Source organism: Acinonyx jubatus, chromosome B3 (assembly GCF_027475565.1).
Source record: "Acinonyx jubatus isolate Ajub_Pintada_27869175 chromosome B3, VMU_Ajub_asm_v1.0, whole genome shotgun sequence".
NCBI classification, from domain to species: domain Eukaryota; kingdom Metazoa; phylum Chordata; class Mammalia; order Carnivora; family Felidae; genus Acinonyx; species Acinonyx jubatus.
The window spans coordinates 82436970-82461651 of record NC_069386.1 but is presented as its reverse complement, the minus strand read 5'-3'; the positions used below and the strand labels follow the sequence as shown (position 1 = coordinate 82461651).

Below are 24682 nucleotides of genomic sequence, written 5' to 3'. Positions count from 1 at the left end.
GTTACAGTGCAAATAGAAAAATTGATGTGGTTGAGCTTTAAAGATTTCTTGATTCATAGTACTGGCAAAAATTTTTTTTTAATGGATAGGTGATACAGATCTTGGGATTTATATTTGAATGACAAGATTAACTCATAATTTTAGCAGAAAACAAATGTAGCATAGTGCTTATTTGCTTATAAGTTGACATCAAGATCAAAGAATTTTATGTATATAAATTTGCCCTTCTGGTTTGGTTTTAGTAGACATGACAATAAAATATCCTAAGTCTAGCAATAGAGAGAACACATTTTTTTGAAAGGGTATGAAGTAACTCAGGATCACAGAAACAGCATTTTAAGCCTGGATACTTTCACAAGTGTAAATATGGTATGTGATACTGGCATGTGGTCATTTACAACTAGGAACTGTAAAAAATTCTGGCTATGTCATGAATTATAAGAAGCTGAAAATAACTTGTGACTGGGTTGCCAAAGAACACATGATAGAATGCTGTCATCACTTTTTTTACTTTTATGTGTTTGTTTTTTTGCTTAACCTTATTCATGGCCTTGGCCAAAACCTTAATAATAATTGGTAGAGCAGCTTAGGCATACAGTGAGTATTATCAGTGCAAGGCCACTTGAGCTAGAGGAGCCTCATGCTCTGTGTACTCTGTCCCATTGCCAAATCCCTTAGTACTATCTGAAATCATATGTCTGTATTTTAAATTTTTATGTATGATTATCTGTCCTCTCTACTAAAATGTAAGCTCTCTGAAAGCAAGGCTTGAATTTTACACCATTGTATCCTCACTGCTTTAGAATAATGGCTGACAATTAAGATGTAAAATAAGTATTTGTTAAAATGATAAGTGAAAGATTATTGATTGTTTTCCAGTTGTGGTGGTAGTTTTTTAACTTTTTTTTTTTTAATTTAAATTTTATAGTTAACATACAGTGCAATATTGGTTTCAGGAGTAGAATTCAGTGATTTATCACTTACGTACAACACCCAGTGCTCATCCCAACAAGTGCCCTCCTTAGTACCTATCACTCATCTAGCCCATCTCCCACCCACCTCCCTCTGTCAACCCAGTTTGTTCTCTGTCATTAAGAGTCTCTTGTGGTTTGTTTCCCTCACTTTTCTTTCCCCCCTCTTCCCATATGTTCATCTGTTTTGTTTCTTATATTTCACATAGAAGCGAAATCATATGGGATTTGTCATTCTCTGGTTGACTTATTTCACTTAACATAATATATGCTAGCTCCGTCCACATCATTGCAAATGACCAGATTTCATTCTTTTTGATGGCTGAGTAATATTCCATTCTATATATGTACCACATCTTCTTTATCCATTCATAAATTGATGGACATTTGGGCTCTCTCCATAGTTTGGCTATTGTTGATAATGCTATAAACATTGGGGTGCATGTACCCCTTCGAATCTGTATTTTTGTATCCTTTGGGTAAATACCTAATAGTGCAATTGCTGGATCATAGGGTAGTTCTATTTTTAGTTTCTTGAGGGACCTCCATACTATTCTCCAGAGTGACTGCACCAGTTTGCATTCCCACCAACAGTGCAAGAGAGTTTCCCCCTTTCTCTGCATGCTTGCCAACACTTGCTGTTTCTTATGTTGTTAATTTTAGCCATTCTGACAGGTGTAAAGTGGTATTTCATCATGGTTTTGATTTGTATTTCCCTGACGATAAGTGATGGTGATCATCTTTTATATGTCTGATAGCCATCTGGATGTCTTCTTTGGAAAAGTGTCTGTTCATGTCTTCTGCCCATTTCCTCACTAGATTATTTGTTTTTTGGGTGTTGAATTTGGTAAGTTCTTTATGGATTTTGGATACTAAGCCTTTATCTGATATGTCATTTGCAGATATCTTCTCCCATTCTGTAGGCTATCTTTTAGTTTTGTTGGTTGTTTCCTTTGCTGTGCAGGAGCCTTTTATTTTTGAAAGAGAGAGAAAACATCAGCAGGGGAGGGGCAGAAAGAGAAGGGGAGATTGAATCCCAAGCAGGCTCCACACTCAGCATAGAGCCCCATGCAGGGCTCGATCCAACCATCAGATCAGGACCTGAGCTGAAATCAAGGGTCTGACACTTAACCGACTGAGCCACCTAGGTGCCCCAGAAGCTTTTTATTTAAGGAAGTCCCAATAGTTCATGTTTGCTTTTGTTTTCCTTAACTTTGGCAATGTGTCTAGTAAGAAGTTGCTCTGGCCAAGGTCAGAGAAGTTGCTGCCTGTGTTTTATTCTAGGAATTTGATGGTTTCCTATCACACATTTAGGTCTTTCATCCATTTTGAATTTATTTTTGTGTATGGTGTAATAAAGTGGTCCAGGTTCATTCTTCTGCATGTTGCTGTCCACTTTTCCCAACACCATTTGTTGAAGAAACTGTCTTTTTTTCATTGGATTTCTTTCCTGCTTTGTCGAAGATTAGTTGACCATATAGTTGTGGGTCCATTTCTGGGTTTTCTATTCTGTTCCACTGATCTATGTATCTGTTTCTGTGCCAGTACCATACTGTCTCGATGACTACCGTTTTGTAATATAGTTTGAAATCTGGAATCGTGATGCCTCCAGTTTTGTTTTTCTTTTTTGGATTGCTTTGGCTATTTAGGGTCTTTTGTGGTCCCATACAGATTTTAGGATTGTTTGTTCTAGCTCTGAGAAAAATGCTGGTGGTATTTTGATAGGTATTGCATTAAATGTGTGGATTGCTTTGGGTAGTATTGACATTTTAACGTTTGTTCTTCCAATCCATGAGCATGGAATGCTCTTCCATTTGTTAGTGTCCTCTTCAATTTCTGTCATAAGTGTTTTATAGTTTTCAGAGTACAGATCTTTTACCTCTTTAGTTAGGTTTATTTTCCTAGGTATGTTTTTGGTGCAGTTCCAAATGGAATCAATTCCTTGATTTCTTTTTCTGCTGCTTCGTTATCAATGTATAAAAATGCAACAGATTTCTGCATGTTAATTTTATGTCTTGTGACTTTGCTGAATTCATGTATTAGATCTAGCAATTTTTTGGTGGAGTCTTTCGGATTTTCTACATAGAGTGTCATGTGAAAGTTTGACTTCCTCCTTGCTGATTTGGGTGCCTTTTCTTTTTGTTGTCTGACTGCGGAGATTAAGACTTCCAATAATGTGTTAAATAGTAATGATGAGAATGGGTATCCTTGTCTTGTTCCTGACTATAAAGGAAAGGCTTTCAGCTTTTCCCCATTGAGGAGGATATTAACTATGGGTCTTTCATATATGGTTATGATGTTGAGATATATTCCATCTATCCCTACATTGTTGAGGGTTTTTATTAAGAATGGATGCTGTATTTTGTCAAATGGATTATTGATTGTTTAGATCAGATTTATAAATAGCTTTGGAAAAAAATTAAGGTTTCATAAATTTTCTCCCTTCAATATAGATTTCTTTTTCTTCCTCCCACTAATATATGCTTAATAGAGATAATGATGTCATGCATTATAATAACCCTTTTAATACCAGCACATGGTATTTTGGAGAAACTCTAAAAAGACAGGAAAGTGGTTTGCAAATATTTTTTAATCGTTAATTAATAGCAAGTATATTAACAGGTTATAGAAGATTATAGGCCCCAGGGCACCTGGGTGGCTCAGTCAGTTAAGTAAGATCAGGTCATGATCTCACAGTTTATGAGTTTGAGCCCAGGATTGGGTTCTCTATCAGTGCAGAGCCTGCTTCAGATCCTCTGTCCCCATCTCTGCCCCTCCTCCGCTTGTGCTGCCTCCCTCTCTCAAAAATAAACAAACATTAAAAAAAAAGAAGGGACACCTGAGTGACTCAGTCGGTTGGGTGTGTGACTTCAGCTCAGGTCATGATCTCACGGTCCGTGAGTTTGAGCCCCGTGTCGGGCTCTGTGCTGACAGCTCAGAGCCTGAAGCCTGCTTCAGATTCTGTGTCTCCTTCTCTCTCTGCTCCTTCCCCACTCACACACTATCTTTCTCTGTCTCTTAAAAATAAATAAATGTTAAAAATTTTTAAAAAAGAAGAAGAAGAAGAAAAGGTATGCCTGGGTGGCTCAGTTGGTTAAGCATTTGACTCAGTTTCAGCTCAGGTCATGATCTCATGGTTGGTGGGTTCTAGCCACGCATGAGGCTCTGTGCTGACAGCGTGGAGCCTGTTTGTGATTCTCTCGCCCTCTCTCTGTGCCCCTCCCCTGCTCTCTCATTCCGTCTCTCTCAAAATATAAACTAATACAAAAAAAGTTTTTTAAAAAGAAGGAGATTATAGGCCCAAAACTAAGAGGTTTTTCTCAATGTTGTTCTAATGCTGTTTCATGGATCTTTACATACTTCAGTGGGGCAGGAAAAGCAATCTGCATGTGCTGTTTTGTTTTCTAAGTTTCAGAGAGCCATGGGACTGATAAGTTGCTGAAGTAGAGCTAGAGTGTCTTAAAGTCTAAAGAGGCCATCAGGCAGCTGGGAGGCCTAGAAAAGCTTATTCTAGCATTGAGTTGTTTGAGAAATAGTTGCTGTTGTAAGGAATGATTGCCTTTAATGTTCAGTGCCTTACTTAAGTAGTTGTATACCTTCTCTGTTTCTACTAGGTATAATCTGAGTCTACTTAAGAGTAGAGTAAATATATAACCTCTTCAACACCCTAATGTCCATTCAGTTCTTGCTGCCTTATCAGTGGACATAACCCAGGACCCTGCCTCATATCTGAGTTCTTAAGCCCTAGTATTAATAGACTCCAAACATAGACAGCTCTGTTTTTCCCTATTCATATTTTGATTGTTCTTTGATTCTGGTACATTTAGACACTTGATCTCTTCTGCATTTTGACCCTGTTAGCAGCCCTTTTGTCTTTACTTTGTTCTCATGTAGCCTAGATTGCCTGCTCCATCATTTATAACAAGGTTATATATGACTTCAAACAGCTCTCTCCCATTTTCCATAAAAGCTAATTTCAACTTGCAGCAGTTCCTCCTTGATGTAAAATGACCTTGTTCACTAGGAAATACAAGCCAATCAGAGATCAAATCCCACAACTCCACGTGTCTCCTACAACCCTCATCTGCCTTGGCAGCCACATGCATGTATTAGCTTTTTTTTTTTTTTTTTGCTTTTTTTTCTTCCTTTCCAATCTGGACAACTTTTAATTTCTTTTGCTTGCCTAACTTCCCTGGCTAGAATCTCCAGTACAATGTAAAATAGAAATGACAAGAGCAGACATCCTTGTTTTGTCTATGATCTTGGGAGGAAAGCATTCACTATTTCACTATTAAGTATGATGTTAACTGTGGGGTTTTCATTGATGCTCTTGATCAAGTTGAAGAAGTTCCCTTCTATTCCTAGTTTGTTGAGTGTTTTTATTATGAAAAAGTATAGCTATTGAGATGATAATGTGGTTTTGTCCTTTATTCTACTAATATAGTATATTACATTGTGCCTTTCCACTTTGACAAAGGTATCTTTCTAGCTATCCTGGATCCCATGTACTTCTGGATCTTTGGGATCTGTTCTGAGTTTCCTTCTTAACTCTGTGGCTCCTTCTTAGTGTCCTTTGTGAGCTTTTTCCTCCATATATCCATTCATTTAAATAGGATCCTTCCAAGGTTCCTCACTGATTTCTCCAGAAATTTAAAGTTCCTTTAGACTTCTAACTCTAAATTCTCCTGAAGTGATCTCATTGACTCCTATGGCTGCAGATACTTTTATATCTATTAACTTATAAATCTGTATCACTTGTTTGAGCTCTTCTTTAAATGCAGGTCTTCTTTTATGTTCTCTGTCTCAAAGAAGATACCAGCACCTTCCAATTTCTTAAGACCTAAAAATTACTCATGACTTTACTCCCTATTCCTTTTTTTTTTTTTTTTTTAAGTAGGCTCCATGCTGAGGCCTGAACTCAGACCCCGAGATCAAGACCTGAGCTGAGATCAAGAGTTGGACAGTTAACTCACTGAGCCACTCAGGCATCCCCCTGCTCCCTATTCCTATTAGGAAACACCAAATCCTGTCTGTTCTACTCTCTTACTATATTAGGAATGTGTCTACTTCCTTCTATCACCAGACCTAAAGATTAGTTCTGACCTTTATAACCCTTGACTGGGTTATTGAAACAGCCTCTGACTGGTCTTTCAACCTCCAGTCTTACCTTTCTCATTTTCTAAGTCTGTATTAAGTTCCCTTGGTGTTCTCGAAGTGCCGTATGGGTTCCTCTAACATTGTACTGCTCACCCTATGTTTAATCATATGTTTCTCTGGATTCTCCTCTGCACCATAAATTACTCTTATAGAGTATGGACCACCTCTTAATCATCCTTATTTTCTGAACACCTAGCACAGTGCGTGATTGTAATATACATTTGTCAATAGTTTTTTAAATAAGTGAATTAGTTAATATAAGAACACAGTTTTGAAAAACACCCAGAGTGCATTCAGAGGCCTAAAGATACAGCAGTTTAGAAAGGTTTTTCATGAAGAGAATGTGTTTTAATTTCGATGTTTAATGAAGTCTGAATATAATTTTTGGTGGGAAGAGAGATACTATTTCAGGTACAGGGGAACCTAAGCATTTAGAGCTTCTTTTGAGAACTATTTGGAACATAAGGTTCTGTGGGGGTTTGGTGGTGAATACAAAGGTAAATTGAACCAGATTGTTGAAAGTCTTGAATACCATGCCTAGGGGATTGGCTTTTATTCTCTGAACATTGTGAAACTCTGTAAAGTTATTGAGTAGGGAGGAGATGCTCAAAATTTAATTTTGGAAGTCCTCATCAGAATGGATTGGATTGAAGAAATGAGAGATGTTAACTAGTAGTCCAATGTGGTAGTTAAGCAAGAAATAATGAGGATTTTTACTAGAACAGTGAGAAAGGAAAGGGACAAATTTCAGACATTTGATGGTAGAATTTGAGCTTTGAGAGACAAAAAGAAGTTGTAGATTATTTCAAGATTTTTAATGAGTGGGATGGGGTTTTAGGGAACATGTGGGAATCTGAGAGATTGGTTGGATGGAGGGACCATGAAGGAGGGACCATGAATAGGGAGAACCAAGAAAAGGAAAGTTTTGGAGATTAGATTATAATGAATACTGCTTTAGTCTAATGTGAGGTTAGCAGAATTTCCATTTATAAGGATATGATCTAGGCAAATGGAAATAGAATCTAAGATTCAAGAAAGAGCTTAGTGGTAGTGATCATGATTTGTGAATCATTTATATAATGGTGAGCATTGAAACCATGGTAGTAGATAAGGAAATTAGATGGGCTATTCCTTTATGGGACACCCTGATGCAGCAAGTGGTAAATAATAATGAAAGAGGCATTACTTTCCATATGTAATCTAAAAAAGAAAAAAATTGCCAACTGAAGTTTACCTTTCTTTCAGCTGAGTGTGAGAGGAAAAAATAAAAAAGAGAAACTTGAAGATTTCTTTAAAAACATGGTTAAATCAGCAGATGGAGTAATTGTTTCAGGAGTAAAGGTAAGATTTTATTTGATTAACAGAGGTATTGGTTTAAGAATCCACTTATTTTAAGAAGATAGAGATTTCAGATGTGCAGGTGACCATTGGAGTAAAAGAGAAGTTTGAATAGTAGAATGCTTAGGCCTGAGAAACTGGGCCCCCTGCCCTGGAATCCACTCTTTAGAGCCCTTCCTTCTCCCAACGGGCGAGAGTTCTGCAGTCCAAGGAGATTTGCCCACCTGGAGCACATACCCCTTCCTTCCAAACTGGACCATGCTTGAAGTATCTGGAACCCGGTATTTCTTTGCCCAAATCTGAAGCCAAGTCTTCCTCTTCTGTGGGTAATCAAGGGTGACCATGGGTCAGCTGGGGAAAGGGAAGGCACAGGGGAGGTCAGTGTGCAGAATGGAGTGTCCTGTTACATACATCTGAGGTTTCTTTAGGTGCCTTACAGAGCTGCAGGGTGGGGCACGAAGCGGGGCTCCATTTGTACATTTGCCCTTGGTCTTACAAATGTTAGGGGCAGACTTGGGTTCAGATCTGGAGTTAGAAGAGCTTCTTTGAGGTTTTAGTCTTGTCTTGGGGTGCCTGGCTCAGGTAGCGCATGAGGCTCTTGATCTCGGGGTCATGAATTCAAGCTCCACATTGGGCATAGAGCTTACTTAAATACATAAATAAAAATAAAATTTAGGGGCACCTGGGTGGCTCAGTTGATTAAACATCCGACTTCGGCTCAGGTCACGATCTCACGGTTTGTGAGTTCAAGCCTGACATCGGGCTCTGTGCTGACAGCTTGGAGCCTGGAGCCTGCTTCAGATTCTGTATCTCCCTCTGTCTCTGCCCTTTCCCCGTTAGTGCTCTCTTTCTCTCAAAAATAAAATAAAATACATTTAAAAAAATAAATAAAGATTTAAAAAATTTTAAATATATAAATAAATAACACCTAAGTATTACATTATGAAACAAACACTAAGAAAGAGATAAATGATGCAGCTTTGTCATCATTACGTGTTTTTATAGATACATCTACAGTAAAACTTAGGTGGAAAGTACTATTCATTTGATTTATACTTTAATTTTCAGAGATGGGTCACTTGGTATGTTGACATTGCATATGCCGTGGCTACTTTCTAATAAGAACGCTGCTTCCTTCCATTTAATGCTCTGTATTGAGTATGATTAGTAGTAACTAATATTTTTTGAACATTTACAGTGTGGTATTTGGTAGCACATACTTTATTTAATCTTCAGTCCTACCAGTTGGATGGTTTATCCCATTTTAACAGTCAAGGAAAGTGGTACATATGTATTACAAATTTTAAAGGACATTTTGTCAGCACTGATTCTTCCTTGTGTTCTGTTGATGTGGGTCTTATATCATTTCAACTGCTGCTTTTTCAAAAACTGATTGCTATTTTAGAAAGGAGGAAAGTATTTTTATTTTTTATTTTTTAATTTTTTTAAGTTTATTTATTTATTTTGAGAGAGAATGAGCAAAGGAGGGACAGAGGGAGGCGGGGACAGAGGGAGGCGGGGACCGAGGATCCAAAGCAGGCTCCGAGCTGACAGAAGAGAGCCTGATGTGGGGCTCTGAAGTTACTGATGAAATCAGTAGAACATCTGATTATTAGAGGATAGCTGTGCTGTTTTACTGGTTTTTTTGTATTATAATGGTAAAGTGATTTATGTATTACACTAAAGCAAATAAGTGAAAAAATTACATTTTCTTTTGATCCCATAGGACGTAGATGATTTCTTTGAGCATGAACGAACATTTCTTTTAGAATATCATAACCGAGTTAAGGATGCATCTGCTAAATCTGATAGGATGACAAGATCCCACAAAAGTAAGATTTTTTTCTCTGTGGCTAAAGCTTACCTTTTTTTAATGGAATAATTATAAAGTTGTTATTTTATTTACAGTTTGTAAAAGTCTTGATATAGAACAGTGGTTCTCAAACTTTGGTCTGTGAAGCCTTGACCCTAGGGCTCTTTTTATTTTTAGCAAGTCTGTGAGGTAAAAACTATCTTCATAATAATCCATGATGCTTTTTGTATTTTTCACCATGTTGATATTTACACTGATAATGCAAAAGCCATGGTGGATAAAATTACTGATGCCTTAGCACAGACCAGGGCAGTAGCACCAAATTATGCTAATAGTCACTGTATTCTTTCTACAGTGCATTTGCAGTTAGAACAGATTTTTCAATTAAGGATGTCCTTGATGAAGCAGTAAAAATTATTAATTAATAAATCGCTTCCCTTGGGTTCACATTTTTTAATATCTGAATGATGGGAGGTATGTGTAAAGCACTTTGATTACATATGATGGTTCTCTCTAGAAAAGCATTTTAGTGATTGAGTTGCAACTAAACTAGTTGCTTTTTTCATAAAACCCCATTTTTACTTGAGAGAACAATGGACAAATGATGATTATTCATAGTTGAGTATTTGGTAGACATTTTCTTAAAAATTAAGTGACCCTGTCACTTTAAGGAAAACAACTGACAGTATTTGTTGACAATGATAAAAGTCAAGCTTTCCAACAATAAGTAGAATTTTGGAAAACTTGTATCCATCCCCATGAGCTTGGTTCCCAATAATTAAAGACTGGTCTGAGGGAGGGAATATGTGAATTTTTGATACTATTTATGTATACTGAAGTGCATCAACATTTGGAAGGTCTGCATCATTCATTGAACCGATATTTTCTAAATGATCACATACATGATGTTACAAAATCACATATGTAAAAGATTCATTCAAAGTTCAAGATAGGCTAATGGGGTTTTTTAACATCTTTATTGAGGTAAAAATTGATATCAGTAAGCTGTAGTATTCAGAGTATACAATTTGATAAGTTTTGACATATGTGTAAAATCATCACTACAGCCAAGATAATTAATGTATCTATCACCTCCACAAGTTTCCTTATAGCCCTCTGTAATCCCTCCTTCTCACCCTGTCCCCAGGAAACCACCGATCTGCTTTTTGTCTCTGTAGATTAGTTTGCATTTTCTAGAATTTTATATAAATGGAATCATACTATATGTACTCTTTATTATTTAGCTTTGAAATTCAACAAAATTATTTTGAGATTCATTCATGTGTGTATCGAGAGGTTATTCCTTTTTATTGCTGAGTATTATTCTATTGTATGGATATATCACAGTTGTTCATCCATTCAGCTATTGGTGGACATTTGGGTTGTTGTTAGCTTTTGGCTGTTATAAATAAAGCTGATGTGAACCATCTATATGTAAGTCTTTGTATGGACATGTGCTTCCGTTGCTCTTGGGTAATACCTGAAAGAGTGACCAGGTCATGCGGTAAGTGTATAATTAACTTTTTAAAAACTTTGGAAAAAACTGCCACTTTTTTCCCAAAATGATTGTACCATTTTATATTCCTACCAGCTGTACATGAGCGTTCCAGTTGCTCCACATCTTTTCCAACAAGGATACTCATTCTTTTTCATTTCAGCCATTCTCATAAGTCAGTAATGTCTCTGTGTAGTTTTAATTTTTAATTTGCATTTCCCTAATGACTAATGATGTTGAACATCCCTTCTTACATAAATCTTCTAGCTTTTTTCTTCTTTACCAAAGTTGTTTTTGGCCCCTCTAGGTTCTTTACATTTTCATATGGATTTTATTTTTTTATTTAAATTTTACTTAGTTAATATACAGTGCAACATTGGTTTCAGGAGTAGAATTTAGTGATTCATTACTTACAATACTCCATGTTTGTCACAAGTGCCCTCCTTAATTTCCATCACCCATCTAGCCCATGTCTTACCCACCTCCCTCTGTCTACTCTCTATCGTTTGTTCTCTATTGTTAAGAGTCTCTTGTGGTTTGTTTCCCTCTCTTCTCTTCCCCTTCCTTTCCCATATGTTCATCTGTTTTGTTTCTTAAATTCCACATATGAGTGAAATCGTGTGGGATTTGTCTTCTTCTGATTGACTTATTTCAGTTCATATCGATTTTAGAATTAGCTTGTCACTTTCTACACAAATGCCGTCTGGGATTTTGGGGTTGTGTAGAATCTGTAGGTCAGTTTGGGGAAGATTGACATCTTAACGATATTGACTCTTCTGATACGTAAATATAGTATATCTCTCCATTTAGTTTGGTCTTCCTTATAATTCTCTCAGCAGTGTTTTTTAACTTATATTGTACAGGTCTTATACACCGTTTTTTTTTTAATTTAATTTTTTATTTTTTTAAATTTACATCCAAGTTAGTTAGCGTAGTTGCATATAGTGCAACAACGATTTCAGGAGTAGATTCCTTAATGCCCCTTACCCATTTAGCCCATCCCCCCTCCCTTCAGTTACCTTCTGTTTGTTCTCCATATTTAAGAGTCTCTCATGTTTTGTCCCCCTCCCTGTTTTTATTTTATTTTTGCTTCCCTTCCCTTGTGTTCATCGGTTCTGTCTTAAAGTCCTCATATGAGTGAAGTCATATGATATTTGTCTTTCTGTGACTAATTTCGCTTTAATACCATCTAGTTCCATCCACATAGTTGCAAATGGCAAGATTTCATTCTTTTTGATTGCCAAGTAATACTCCATTGTGTATATATACCACATCTTCTTCATTCATCCATTGATGGACATTTGGGCTCTTTCCATACTTTGGCTATTGTTGATAGTGCTGCTATAAACATTGGGGTGCATGTGCCTCTTTGAAGCAGCATACCTGTATCCCTTGGATAAATACTTAGTAGTGCAATTGCTGGGTCATAGGATAGTTCTATTTTTAATTTTTTGAGGAACCTCCATGCTGTTTTCCAGAGTGGCTGCACCAGTTTGCATTCCCACCAGCAGTGCAAAAGAGATCCTCTTTCTCTGCGTCCTGGCCAACATCTGTTGTTGCCTGAGTTGTTCATCTTAGCCATTCTTGACTGGTGTGAGGTGGTATCTCATTGTGGTTTTAATTTGTATTTCCCTGATGATGAGTGATGTTGAACATTTTTTCATGTGTCGGTTGGCTATCTGGATGTCTTCTTTGGAGAAGTGTCTATTCATGTCTTTTACCCATTTCTTCACTGGATTATTTGTTTTCTGGGTGTTGAGTTTGATAAGTTCTTTGTAGATTTTGGATACTAACCGTTTATCTGATATGTCGTTTGCAAATATCTTCTCCCATTCTGTCGGTTGCCTTTTAGTTTTGCTGATTGTTTCCTTTGCTGTGCAGAAGCTTTTTATTTTGTTGAGGTCCCAATAGTTCATTTTTGCTTTTGTTTCCCTTGCCCCTGGAGATGCATTGAGTAAGAGGTTGCTGCAGCCAAGATCAAAGAGGTTATTGCCTGCTTTCTCCTCGAGGATGTTGATGGCTTGTCTTACATTTAGGTCTTTCATCCATTTTGAGTTTATTTTTGTGTATGGTATAAGAAAGTGGTCCAGGTTCATTTTTCTGCATGTTACTGTCCAGTTTTCCCAGCATCACTTGCTGAAGAGACTGTCTTTATTCCATCAGATATACTTTCCTGCTTTGTCAAAGATTAGTTGGCTATATGTTTGTGGGTCCATTCTGGGTTCTCTGTTCTGTTCCGTTGATCTGAGTGTCTGTTTTTGTGCCAATACCATACTATCTTGATGATTACAGCTTTGTAATACAGCTTGAAGTCCGAGGATCTTATACACCTTTAGTTGAATTGATCCCTAATTATTTTTTGATGCTATCATAAATGATGTGTTTTTTACATTTCAGTTTCTAGTTCTTTGCTAATATATAGAAGTACAGTGTGTTTTCTGTATTGATTTTGTATCTTGCAATATTACTAAATAAACTCACTTATTAGTTCCAGTAACTATTTTGTAGATTCCTTATGATTTTCTACATAGATGATCATCTGCCAATAAAAACAATTACACTTGTTTCCAATTTAGATTCCATTTATTTCTTGTCTTTGCCCTGTTGTACTGAAGCTATACCTATAGCTCCAGTGCAGTGTGGATGGAAGTGGTGAGAATAGGCATCTTTGCCTTGTTCCTTAGCTTATGGGGAAGGCATTCATTCTTAAACCATTAATTATGGTGTTTGGTGTAGGTTTTTCCTAGATGCTTTTTATCAGGGTGGAAAAATTGTCTTATAAATTTATCTGAGAGGTTGTGTTTTTTTAAATCAGGAATGAGCGTTGGATTCTTTTCATATGCTCTTTTTGCAGCTGCAGTGTTCAGATAATCCCGTTTTTTCCTTTTAGTCTATTATGTATTGATTGATTTTCAAATGTTAAACCAACTTTATGATCTTGGGATTAATATCACTTATTTATACCAATGGAGTTTAATGTAATAGAGCTTAGAAAGTTTATTGATATGATTTTAGATTCCCCACTGCAACTATTTTTTTTAATATGAAATTTATTGTCAAATTGGTTTCCAAACAACACCCAGTGCTCATCCGTCAACCCTCAGTTTATTCTCAGTTTTTAAGAGTCTCTCATGGTTTGCCTCCTTCCCTCTCTGTAACTTTTTTTTTTCCTCTTCCCCTCCCCCATGGTCCTCTGTTAGGTTTCTCAGGATCCACATAAGAGTGAAAATGTATGGTATCGTCTTTCTCTGTATGACTTATTTCACTTAGCATATCACTCTCCAGTTCCATCCATGTCATTACAACTAACTCTTAAAGAAACTACTACTTGTTGAGTTTTGGGGTGGTATCAAAGAAGAATATCCACGGGGCGCCTGGGTGGCTCAGTCGGTTGAGTGTCCGACTTCGGCTCAGGTCATGATCTCGCAGTTGACGAGTTCGAGCCCCGCGTCGGACTCTGTGCTGACAGCTCAGAGCCTGGAGCCTGCTTTGGATTCTCTGTCTCCCTCTCTCTCTGTACCTCCGCTGCTATACTCTGTCTGTCTGTCTCTCTCTCAAAAATAAATATAACCATTAAAAAATATTTTTTTTAAAAAGAATATCCACAATTATCTGAAAATAAAGCTACATATCTGTTTGAGACTGCATTTTCTCCACATATTTGAACAAAAGCAATGTATTATAATATTACGATTGAATGCAGAAGCAGGTAAGAGAATGCAGCTGTCTTCTATTAAGATAAAGACACAAAAAATTTGCAAAAATGTAATAGTGTCACTCTGCTCACTAATTTAAAAATACATATAGTTATTTTTCATTTGAAATATTACTTATGTTAACTATGATTTTAATACTTTTAATCATTTTGCTTTACTTAAAAAACATACAGTACATATTGATAGACATAACCCCCATAAACACAATTATTTAGTATCCTCAATAATTTCTAAGAGTGTAAAGGAGTCCTTAGACCAAAAAGTTTGAGAACCTCTGTTATCAAGACAGTTCAGCTGGTACCTAGAAATAAGAACCTCTGTTTTGGAGTACTGTTACATGCTGTAACAGAAAGGAAATAAAGTCTCTGGCTTGATACCTTCTATTCTTGTGTCATTCTTTGGAGAAGGCTAAGAGTTATTTTTATATTTTATTCTATTTTTGTAACTTATAGATTTCTTCTAAGGAAGTAGTTATTTATATTTGCTTGTTCAGTACTTAAGAACTATAAAGTGTGGGAAGCTTGAATTCCTTCCTAGATTTATTACCAATTTGCTCTAGAGCATTGGGCAAGTCACATAATTAATTGGTATTATACTGGTTGCCTTGTTTATAAAATGACATTAAGATGAGTTATCTCACACGTTTTACTCCTCTGTTAAGAGAAACTTTGTCCTAGTCTGTCCTCTCCCTGTCCCTCCATCAAGACCTGCACTTACTCCCTCTACACACCCAGAGTCACATAGTGCACCCTGTGGGGCTCCAGCAGTACCCTGTTTGCTTTCCTGGGGACCCCCATACTCCACCAACTGGACCAGGCTGGAGCCCACAGGCCTCGCCTGTACCCCCTCAAGAAAGAAAAACTTTGTAAATATGAAATGGTATATATACTAGTGTTAGTTGTAATAATTAGGAGTATCCTTAAGTTTATTTTTGATTATTTAAAATGGAATCCTATTAGGGGTGCCTGGCTGGCTCAGTCAGTAGAATATGCGACTCTTGATCTCAGGGTTGTAGGTTTGAGCCCCACATTGAATGAAGAGATTACTTAAAAATAAAATCCTTTAAAAAATTAAAATAAAATAGAATCCTACTATACTTTAAAAATTGTTTTAAAGTTATTTAGCTCAGGGGCAACTTGCTGGCTGTCAGTAGAGCATACGACTCTTTTTTTGTTGTTTTTTTAAGAGAGAGAGAGAACACCAGAGGGGGAGAGTGGCAGAGAGAGAGAGAGAGAGAGAGAATGAATGAATTCTAAGCAGACTTCATGCTTGACCTGAGCTGAAATCAAGAGTGTAATACTCGTTGACTGAGCCACCCAGGCACCCCTGAGTCTATGACTCTTAATCTCAGGGTAATGAGTTCAAGCCCCATGTTGGGCGTGGACCTGCATAGGATAGGATAGGATAGGATAAATAAAATTAAGTAAAATAAAATAGTTTATAAACATTGGCCTGTTTGCCAACCATAATGTTAGGCATTGGTAATTTCAAGATGAAGAAAATATAGTCTTTGCCCTTCAGGAATTAATTTTGCAGAAATTTTGCAGAAATCTGAAAAGCAGAAAATTACAGTGTATTGTAGTCAGTCCTTTAATAGAGGTATATATTTGTGCTATGGAAACATAAAGAACTATAAAGGTAGAGAGTCATCTGTTAAGATAACATAATTCTTATTTATTCTATTTGGCCAAATGGAACAGTATTTGTAGAAGAGATGATGGCGAATCTATTTTACAAAATTATAATTATTACATAATTATAAAATTATAAAGTAAAAACTTTTTTCACAACGCATGAACTTAACTAGCTTGGACTATGAAAAACTAAGCTTTTCAGCCTCACTGTGATGAATATAAAATCAAGGCAGTTTGCTTATTTTCTGTGATCGTATAATGATGTAATAGCCGAAAAGGGTAGTGTGCTCAGAGCCAGATACTAGGAGACAGGAATTTCTTGCTCTAAAAAATAATCTCAGGGGGCGCCTGGGTGGCTCAGTTGGTTAAGTGTCCGACTCAGGCTCAGGACATGATCTCATGGTTTGTGAGTTCGAGCCCCGCGTGTGGGCTCTGTGCTGTCAGTTCAGAGCCTGGAGCCTGCTTCGGATTCTGTGTCTCCTTCTCTCTATGCCCCTCCCCCACTTGTGCTCTGTCTCTCTCTGTCTCTCAAAAATAAATAAATGTAAAAAAAAAAAAAAAGAAAAGAAAAGAAATCTCAGGGGCACCTCGGTGGCTCAGTCGGTTAAGCCTCCGACTTTGGCTCAGGTCATGATCTCACGGTTCGAGACCCGTGTCAGGCTCTGTGCTAACAGCTCAGAGCCTGGAGCCTGCTTTGGATTCTGTGTCTCCCTCTCACTCTCTGCCCCTCCCCTGCTCGTTCTCTCTCTCTCAAAATTAAATATTAAAAATAATAATAAATAATTTCAGCATCATTTTAAGTATAAAATATTACTGTATGTGATATTGGACACAAATCATTTTTGATACCTGCCTTGATAAACCAACCTTTATGTGATTTTTTAACTTAAAATTTTAGGTTAATAGTGAAAAGTCTCACATATAGAAGTTCCTATTCAGAGTCCAAAATTTGTATTCTAAGTATCTTTATGAAAGATACCAGAATAGATCTGTTTCTGAATAACAGTAAGTAAATAGTCACCAAATTTCAGCCTTATCTGTTGAATATAACTTTGTACAACATATAAAGTATAATGTAAGGATTACTGTTTTGTTAAAGAATAAACACACTAAAACCTTATAAACATACTACTGAGGATAAGTGGAAATTTCCATACAAAGTACACATCTTGGATTTCATTAATAATAGCAAACATTTATATAGTACTATATTCACTGTGTGCCAGATATATAGTAACATTGATTAACTCACTTAATCCAAGTAATTTTATAAGACTGGTACCATTATTATCCCCATTTCCAGATGAAGAAAGCAAGGCATTCACAAGTTAAGTGATAAACTCAAGGTCATATAGCTGGTAAATTGGGTCCCAGGACCATGAGCTTAACCATTGCACTGTACTATCCTTTTTCTGAAACAAGTAATCTTTTTTCAACAAGTTGTCCTGGGGGTGAGTGCTAGGAATAGGAAGAGTATTGTGCTAAAGTTGAATACTTTGCTTCCTGGCACCTAAGGGTAATGGTGCTACCACCATTCATGTAGCTTCCCAAGCTCCATAATTTTTCTTCCTACCTCAGGTCTCCTGTTTGTAATCCTACCTATTAGGATTTCCTAATTGTAAATCCTACCTATTAGGTTTCCTAAATATCTTCCAGCCTTGTTGTTCCTCTCTGCTGTCAGTATTTTCGCTACTTTGATCCTAACAATCAGTATTGGACCCAAAAATTTCCTAGTTGGTTGCTCTGCCTTCTGTGTCTCTCCACTTCTAGTCTTTATTCCAGGCAGTGGTTGATTTTACCACTACTGTTATTTTTAAATGTTTAATAACACCCATTCTTATAAGATCAAATCCAAACTTTATCATGGTATCCAAAAACCCATTTTCCCTCCAAGATACCTCTAATTTATTTTTCCATCTTCAACTCCTTCCACTCCCCTCTGTATCCTTGTAGTGCCTTCTTTCTAGAAGGCTGTCTGAATATACTGTGTTCTTTTATGTCTTACTAGCCTGTATCCATGCTCTGCCCTTTATCCAGAATGCTCTCCCCTCTTTTGTCTGGTAAAGATTTTTCTTATCCTGCAAGTTCTGACTCACTCGGTAGTGTCTATAAATCCTTCCCTAACTTACTCAGGTTTCCCCTGCTCCCAAAGTAGTTTTTACCTACTTCTGATAGAATATTCTGATATAATATTCCATCAAATTATATTATAGTTATTGTCATTTCCTTCACCAGACTTGGAATATCTCATACTGTATACACATTTGTTTAGCAGGTGAATGCTCAATAAGTATTTTTGAATCAATGAACAAATATATGAAATTCTAACAATCTTTTCCATAGGTGCTGCAGATGATTACAATAGGATTGGCTCTTCGCTATATGCTTTAGGAACTCAGGATTCTACAGATATATGCAAGTAAGGATTCTGATTTAAAACATTAAATAAAACACAGGGCGCCTGGGTGGCTCAGTTGGTTAGGCGTCTGACTTTGGCTCAGGTCATGATCTCATGGTTTGTGAGTTCGAGCCCTGCATTGGGCTCTGTGCTGACAGCTCAGAGTCTGGAGCCTGCTTTGGATTCTATGTCTCCCTCTCTCTCTGCTCCTCCCCTGCTCACACTCTGTCTCTCTCTCAAAAATAAACATTAAAAAAAAAAAAAGTTTTAAAACATTAAATAAAACAAAAATTTTGCTAGCAGCCTGGGCATGTAGAGTGCCTGACCCAGCAGGCATTTAGAATATCTTCATCAAAACACATCAGTAATAAGGAACTTTTTTATAAACTTGGATCAATGTTATTTTTTCCTCTACTCTTTCTCTCTTATTTCTTAAATCTGAAAAATAGAGGTGCCTAGGGAACTCAGTTTAAATGTCCGACTTCTGCTCAGGTCATGATCTCACGGTTCATGGGTTCAAGCTCCACATCGGACTCTCTACTATCAGGACTCTCTACTGTCAACACATAGCCTGCTTCGGATCCTCTGTCTCCCTTTCTCGCTGTCCCTCCCCAGTTCACATGCTCTCTCTCTCAAAAATAAACATTTAAAAAGAAAATCTGAAAAATAAAAATTGACTTTAATGTATATTTTAACATTTACAAAGTGTTATTTGATGAAAATTGGCTGACGTTGTGTGTATGTGTAAGGAAGAGACACAGAACTTATGTCAAAATGTTCTTAGGTTTTGATGAAGTTTATTATAAATAAACGTTCTGAAATTAGAATATACAGTATATATATGTATGTATGTATTTCTTTGGAGGCCAAATCGACTTTTAAAGTAAAATATGATGGTATTAGTTTATACTTTTTAGAGAGGCTAGTTTTAGTTTTTAAGTTTAGTGAATCTCAGGGTAGTCCTAGGGTGACCAGAGGGTAGCTGTTGTATGTGTTAGTATGGAAATACTCTCTGAATGTTTGCTTACACAGCTGTCCCTTATTTAATTTATGTTAGCTTTCCACATTAATCTAACCATGGTTAATTTTAGTTTTTCCTATAATATTGTTTAAACACAACTGTTTATTGAAAAATAATCCAAACTTTTTTTTTCAAACTTAAGTGGCAAAACTATTTTCCTAGCTTATGCCTTTTTCTAAGCCACATCCTTGAATCTTTTTTCTAGTGTATCTTGTCTTAGTAGACCTGTAAGATCCAAAGATCCAAGTTTTTCAGCAAAGCAAGGTACTATACATATATATATATATGGCTTACATTAATTAACATGCTACCTTTCCTAAGAATTCATAAGTCTTGGAGTGCCTGGGTGGCTCAGTCGGTTAAGCATCTGACTTCAGTTCATGATCTCATAATTCGTGGGTTCTAGCCCCACATCAGGCTCTGTGCTGACAGCCCAGAGCCTGGAGCCTGCTTTGGATTCTGTATCTCCCTCTCTGTCTGCCCCTCCCCTGCTCACACTCTGTCTCTCTCTGTCTCTCAAAAATGAATAAACATAATTTTTAAAAAAAGGATTTGTAAGTCTTTGATAAGAAGAAAAAGTCAACCTTGCCATGTGTAACTGGGCATAAACCTGTCAAGCAAGTTCTTTTTAGTAAAACAAAGTTCATAAAATAGTGTTTTAGCTTTCAATAGCACTTGCCTTCATCCAGTTATAACGTCACCAGTAATTACATATTTTACAGAATACTCTTTTAAAAAGCTGTGCATTGGGATATTTTTTAGTTGGTATCACCATTGAGAGATAGGCAATTTAGTTAAAAGTGAACATGAATTTTGAGATACAAATTGCTTACTCATTTCTGTTATTTTCTAAAACAAAGCAGCTCTATTTGAAGGTGTTTAAAACATAACTATCAAATAACTTCAAGAGCTGTTCCAGCCTTAGTGGTTTCCTTTTAAATCAGCCTTTTGTCTCTTTGGATCTGATTGTTCTGTACTTCTATAAGAATTTTGAAATCATGGGCTTTATTTAGTATTATGTGGCATATTAATGAATGTAAGGAAAAATTTTTTTTTGTTTAAATGTATGTATGGCTTAGGGGTGCCTGCTGGCTCAGTTGGTGGAGCATGTGCCTTTTGATCCAGGGGTTGTGAGTTCAAGCCCCACATTGGGTATAGAGATTAGGGAAAAAAATTGAATTTTAAAAAGTTAGAAATTAATAAATATATGGCTTAGATTGTTACTTTGAAAGGGTAAGATTTTCTGTAACAACAGTTTCCAAGTTATCTGTTATATGGGTGGAAGTACAGAGATGTTGAACTAAATGAAGTCTGCATTGAACGAGACCATCAAATATTACTGTAGTGAGATAACAGTGTTCATTATTAATACAGTTTGGGGGCATATTCTCTCAACATTTGACTTGGAAAATCATTTCAGAGCTGGCTTCTGATGAAATATTTTTCCCTTCCAGGTTTTTTCTCAAAGTTTCAGAACTATTTGATAAAACCAGAGTAAGTACTATCAGTTAACCTTTGGGAGTCTAAATCATTGCATACAGTACTGTTTAACCTGTTATGATTGTGTTTAACTTTGTTGAGAAAGATGAGTTCTACTTCAGAAGGATGAAGAAACAGACTTAGATTTGAAAATTGTAAGTTGTTTTTCAGGAAACTCATTTTTTTTGTTGCTGTTGTTATGGCCTTTTGGTATTTGTAAAAGTTCATATTCTTGATCAGAGAACATGTTCATTATAGAGACTAGGTTTACTTTTATGAAGAATGGTCTTTTTCTGGGGCTTTGTATGCTAGAAGAAAGTTTTAGATTTATTACGGTTTTACCAAGATTGCATTGCTTTTGATCCCTCTTGACACAGTGGTTTAAAAGCGAGTTATATCTGTGTCCTTGGGTGACTCAACTGAGCGTCCAACTTCAGCTTAGGTCATGATCTTAGGGTTCATGAGTTTGAGCCCCACAATGGGCTGGCTTCTTTCAGCACAGAGCCCGCTTAGGATCCTCTGTCCCCATCTCCCTCTGCCCCTCCCCTGCTCACGCTCTCTCTCTCTTAAACATTTAAAAAAAAAAAAAAAGTGAGTTTAACAATATGAGGCAAATACACAACTGCAAAAAAGGTTAAATAGCAATAATGCTTTAATGTTGATGTAGTCTTGATTTTCAGGGATTAGTCTTAGATACAATAATACTAAAACACTTTGATGAAGTTCAGAGAAGAGTGAAATGTTTATTATGTGTTTAATGGCACTTACCTGAGATTGGAAGTGGCTAGTCCATTGTAGAAATCTGATTTCAACGTGACTTTGTCAATTGAGTAATAGGTAATGAAGATAAGTAAAAGAAAAGGAGTTATTTTCTTACAAAGGAAACCATCATTAAATACATAAATGTTGTTGTAGTGAAGGGTCCCGAAAGCCCATTATTTCACTTTTGGTATTTGTACAAATGAGCATTTTCCAGGAAGATACAGTTTCCTGTGTGTCTACATCAAAAGAATAGGGAACTATCACAGAATAGCTTTATGAGTTAGTATTTTTGCAGAAGTAAATGTCAAGATGAGATTAGACATGCAAGAGATTCATTGGGAAGAACAAAGAGGGAGGAGCAGGATAGACATGAAGAGACTTCAGACCATAGTGCAGGTCTACACCTGGGAAAGGAGAGGGACTTGGTAGGAGGAGTTTCAGACTATAGCGCAGTCTTAAGAAAGTTTTGTCCAGATCAAAAGGGAGTCCTCAGCCAAAGTTGCTCATTAGAGGCAGTACGGCATCAGCAAGACTGGGCTAGTGCTACGGCCCCTGTGCTCTGTCATTGGGTGCAGCTGAGGCAAGGAGGGAAGGATGTATCATAACCTTGGGATGAATATTGTTCTGATCTAGAGAGATTGCAGCTGGGACTCTGAACAAACTATGCTCCTTGCAGCAAGCAATTTCTCATGAAGGAGATCTAGATGGCACGTTGCCATAGGCACCACAGTCTTCATTTCTTTTGGTGTCTTGGTGTTGTTCTGGTTATTATTGCTGTGGCACAAACCATCCTAAAATCAGTAGCTTAAAACGACAGCCATTTTATTATGCTAATGAATTCTTTGGGTCAAGAATTCACAAAAGGCAGAACAGAGGTGGCTTGCCTTTACTCCATAATGTCTGGGGCCTCAACAGGGAACATATGAAGGCTGTGGGCTAGAATCCTCTGAAGGCTCTTTCACTCAGGTGTCTGGGGGTGATACTGGCTACCAACCGAGACTTTAGCCGGGGCTATTGGCTGTAACATTTGCGTGTTGCTTTTCCATGGAGCTGCTTAGGCTTCCTCACAGTATGGTGGCTTGAAAGCAAGCATCCTGAAAAATGGGAAGTGAAAATTGCTAGTTTCATTAAGGCCTTGAAACTGGCACAGCATCACTTTTGTATTGATCAAGCAGTGTTAGGGCCCAGAATCAAGGGAAGGGAATACATACATACATACATACCCCTACTCCTTCTTAGTGGAAGGAGAGAGGAGCCATATTTAAAAGCACCCAACTTCCATCTAACATGTTACCTAGATTTATCTAAATCAGTTTATCTAAATTTATCTAAATCAATTTTGAATATATTTTATGTCTGTGCATTTATTGTTAGGTTCATAAGTTTATTTCTCTGTAAGGGAATGTGTCTTAAGCTTCAAGGTTTTTGCTAACTTTTTACTGAAATATATTTTACATATAGGAAAGAGCATATATGAGAAGTATACAGCTTAGTGAAATTTAACAAATTTAACACACCCATATAATGAACACCCACATCAAGATATAGAACATTTAGGGGCACCTGGGTGGCTCAGTCGGTTAAGCATCCAACTCTTGATTTTGGTTCAGGTCATGATCTCACGGTTCATGAGTTTGAGCCCCACATCGGGCTCCATGATGACATTGCTAAGCCTGCTTGGGATTCTCTCTACCCCCTCTACTTTACCCCTCCCCCCTTCTGTACATGCGCACTCGCTGACTCTCTCTCTCTCAAAATAAGTAAACTTAAAAAACAAAAAAAGCATGCCCTGCCCCCCTTCAGCTGCTTTCTGAGTCACCACCTCCTGCAAGGAAAACCACTATCTTAGCTTCTAACAGCAGAGATTAATCTTATTTTCATATTTTATGTAAATGCTTCATGCAGTATGTATTCTTTTATGTCTGGTTCCATTTACTCAGCATTACATACATAAGATTCATCTGTGTTTGGGTTTTTTTTTTCCTTTTTCAGAAGAGAGAGAAGTACTTTTTTTCTTTTCTTTTCTTTTCAGTTTATTTACTTTGAAAGAGAGAGAGAACTAGGGAGGAACAGAGAGAGGGAGAGAGAGAATCCCAAGTAGTCTCCACACTACAGCTTGGAGCCCCATGCAGAGCTCAAACTCATGAACCATGAGAAACCTGAGCCAAAATCCAGAGTCAGATGCTTAACTGACTGAGCCACGAAGGCGCCCCTGTGTTTTTTGTTTTTGTTTTTGTTTTTGTTTTTTGGTTTGGTTTTAAGTTTATTTACTGAGAGAGAGAGAGAGAGAGAGTACGCGCGAACGAGTGCACAAGTGGGGGGAGGGGCAGAGAGCGAGGAAGAGAGAAAGAATCCCAAGCAGGCTCCATGCTACCAGCACAGTGCCCGGCTGGGGGCTCAGTCTCACAAACCATGAGATCATGATCTGAGCCAAAATGAAGAATCAAACACTTAGCCGACTGAACCACCCAGGAGCCCCGATTCATCCATGTTGTTGCATGTAGGTATAGTTCCTTCATTCCTTCATTCATTGCTATATACCTTTCCTTGGCAAGAATATACCTAAATTTATTCATTTGTCCTACTGTTGGTAGGCATTTGGATCGTTTCTAGTTTGTGGCTCTTTACAAATAGTACTTCTAAGACCATTCTTAGATAGTTTCAGCTGAAAGCAAGTAGATACTTGTTCAGTATATATAACCAGGAGGGGAATTAGGGGTCTTACGGTATCCATGTGAAAAGCTTTCATAGATCGTGCCAAACCGTTTCCCAAAGTGATTGTACCAATTTACATTCCCATCAGAATAAATGTGAGCATTGGGGTTGCTACACAGCTTGCAGTACTTGCTGTTGTCTTTTTTTAGTTATTCTGTTGGATGTGTAGGGTTTTTATTTTTA

General features: G+C 37.1%; 1 protein-coding gene and 1 long non-coding RNA gene across 3 annotated transcripts in view; one reads left to right on the top strand and one right to left on the bottom strand.

The window, feature by feature from the left end:
- Nucleotides 1-24682, top strand: part of SNX6 (sorting nexin 6) — a 61821-nt gene that overhangs the window by 22254 nt on the left and 14885 nt on the right. Inside the window, exons 7-10 of the mRNA XM_053224355.1 lie at nt 7374-7469; nt 9193-9298; nt 18468-18543; nt 20998-21037. Of these exons, the coding sequence (XP_053080330.1) occupies nt 7374-7469; nt 9193-9298; nt 18468-18543; nt 20998-21037 (318 nt within the window). The remainder of the gene's footprint in view (nt 1-7373; nt 7470-9192; nt 9299-18467; nt 18544-20997; nt 21038-24682) is intronic.
- LOC128316021 (uncharacterized) overlaps nt 21741-24682 on the bottom strand; it is a 47028-nt gene continuing 44086 nt past the window's right edge. For both annotated transcript variants that reach the window (XR_008299359.1, XR_008299358.1), the window contains exon 4: nt 21741-22878. This is a non-coding gene — a long non-coding RNA (uncharacterized LOC128316021). The remainder of the gene's footprint in view (nt 22879-24682) is intronic.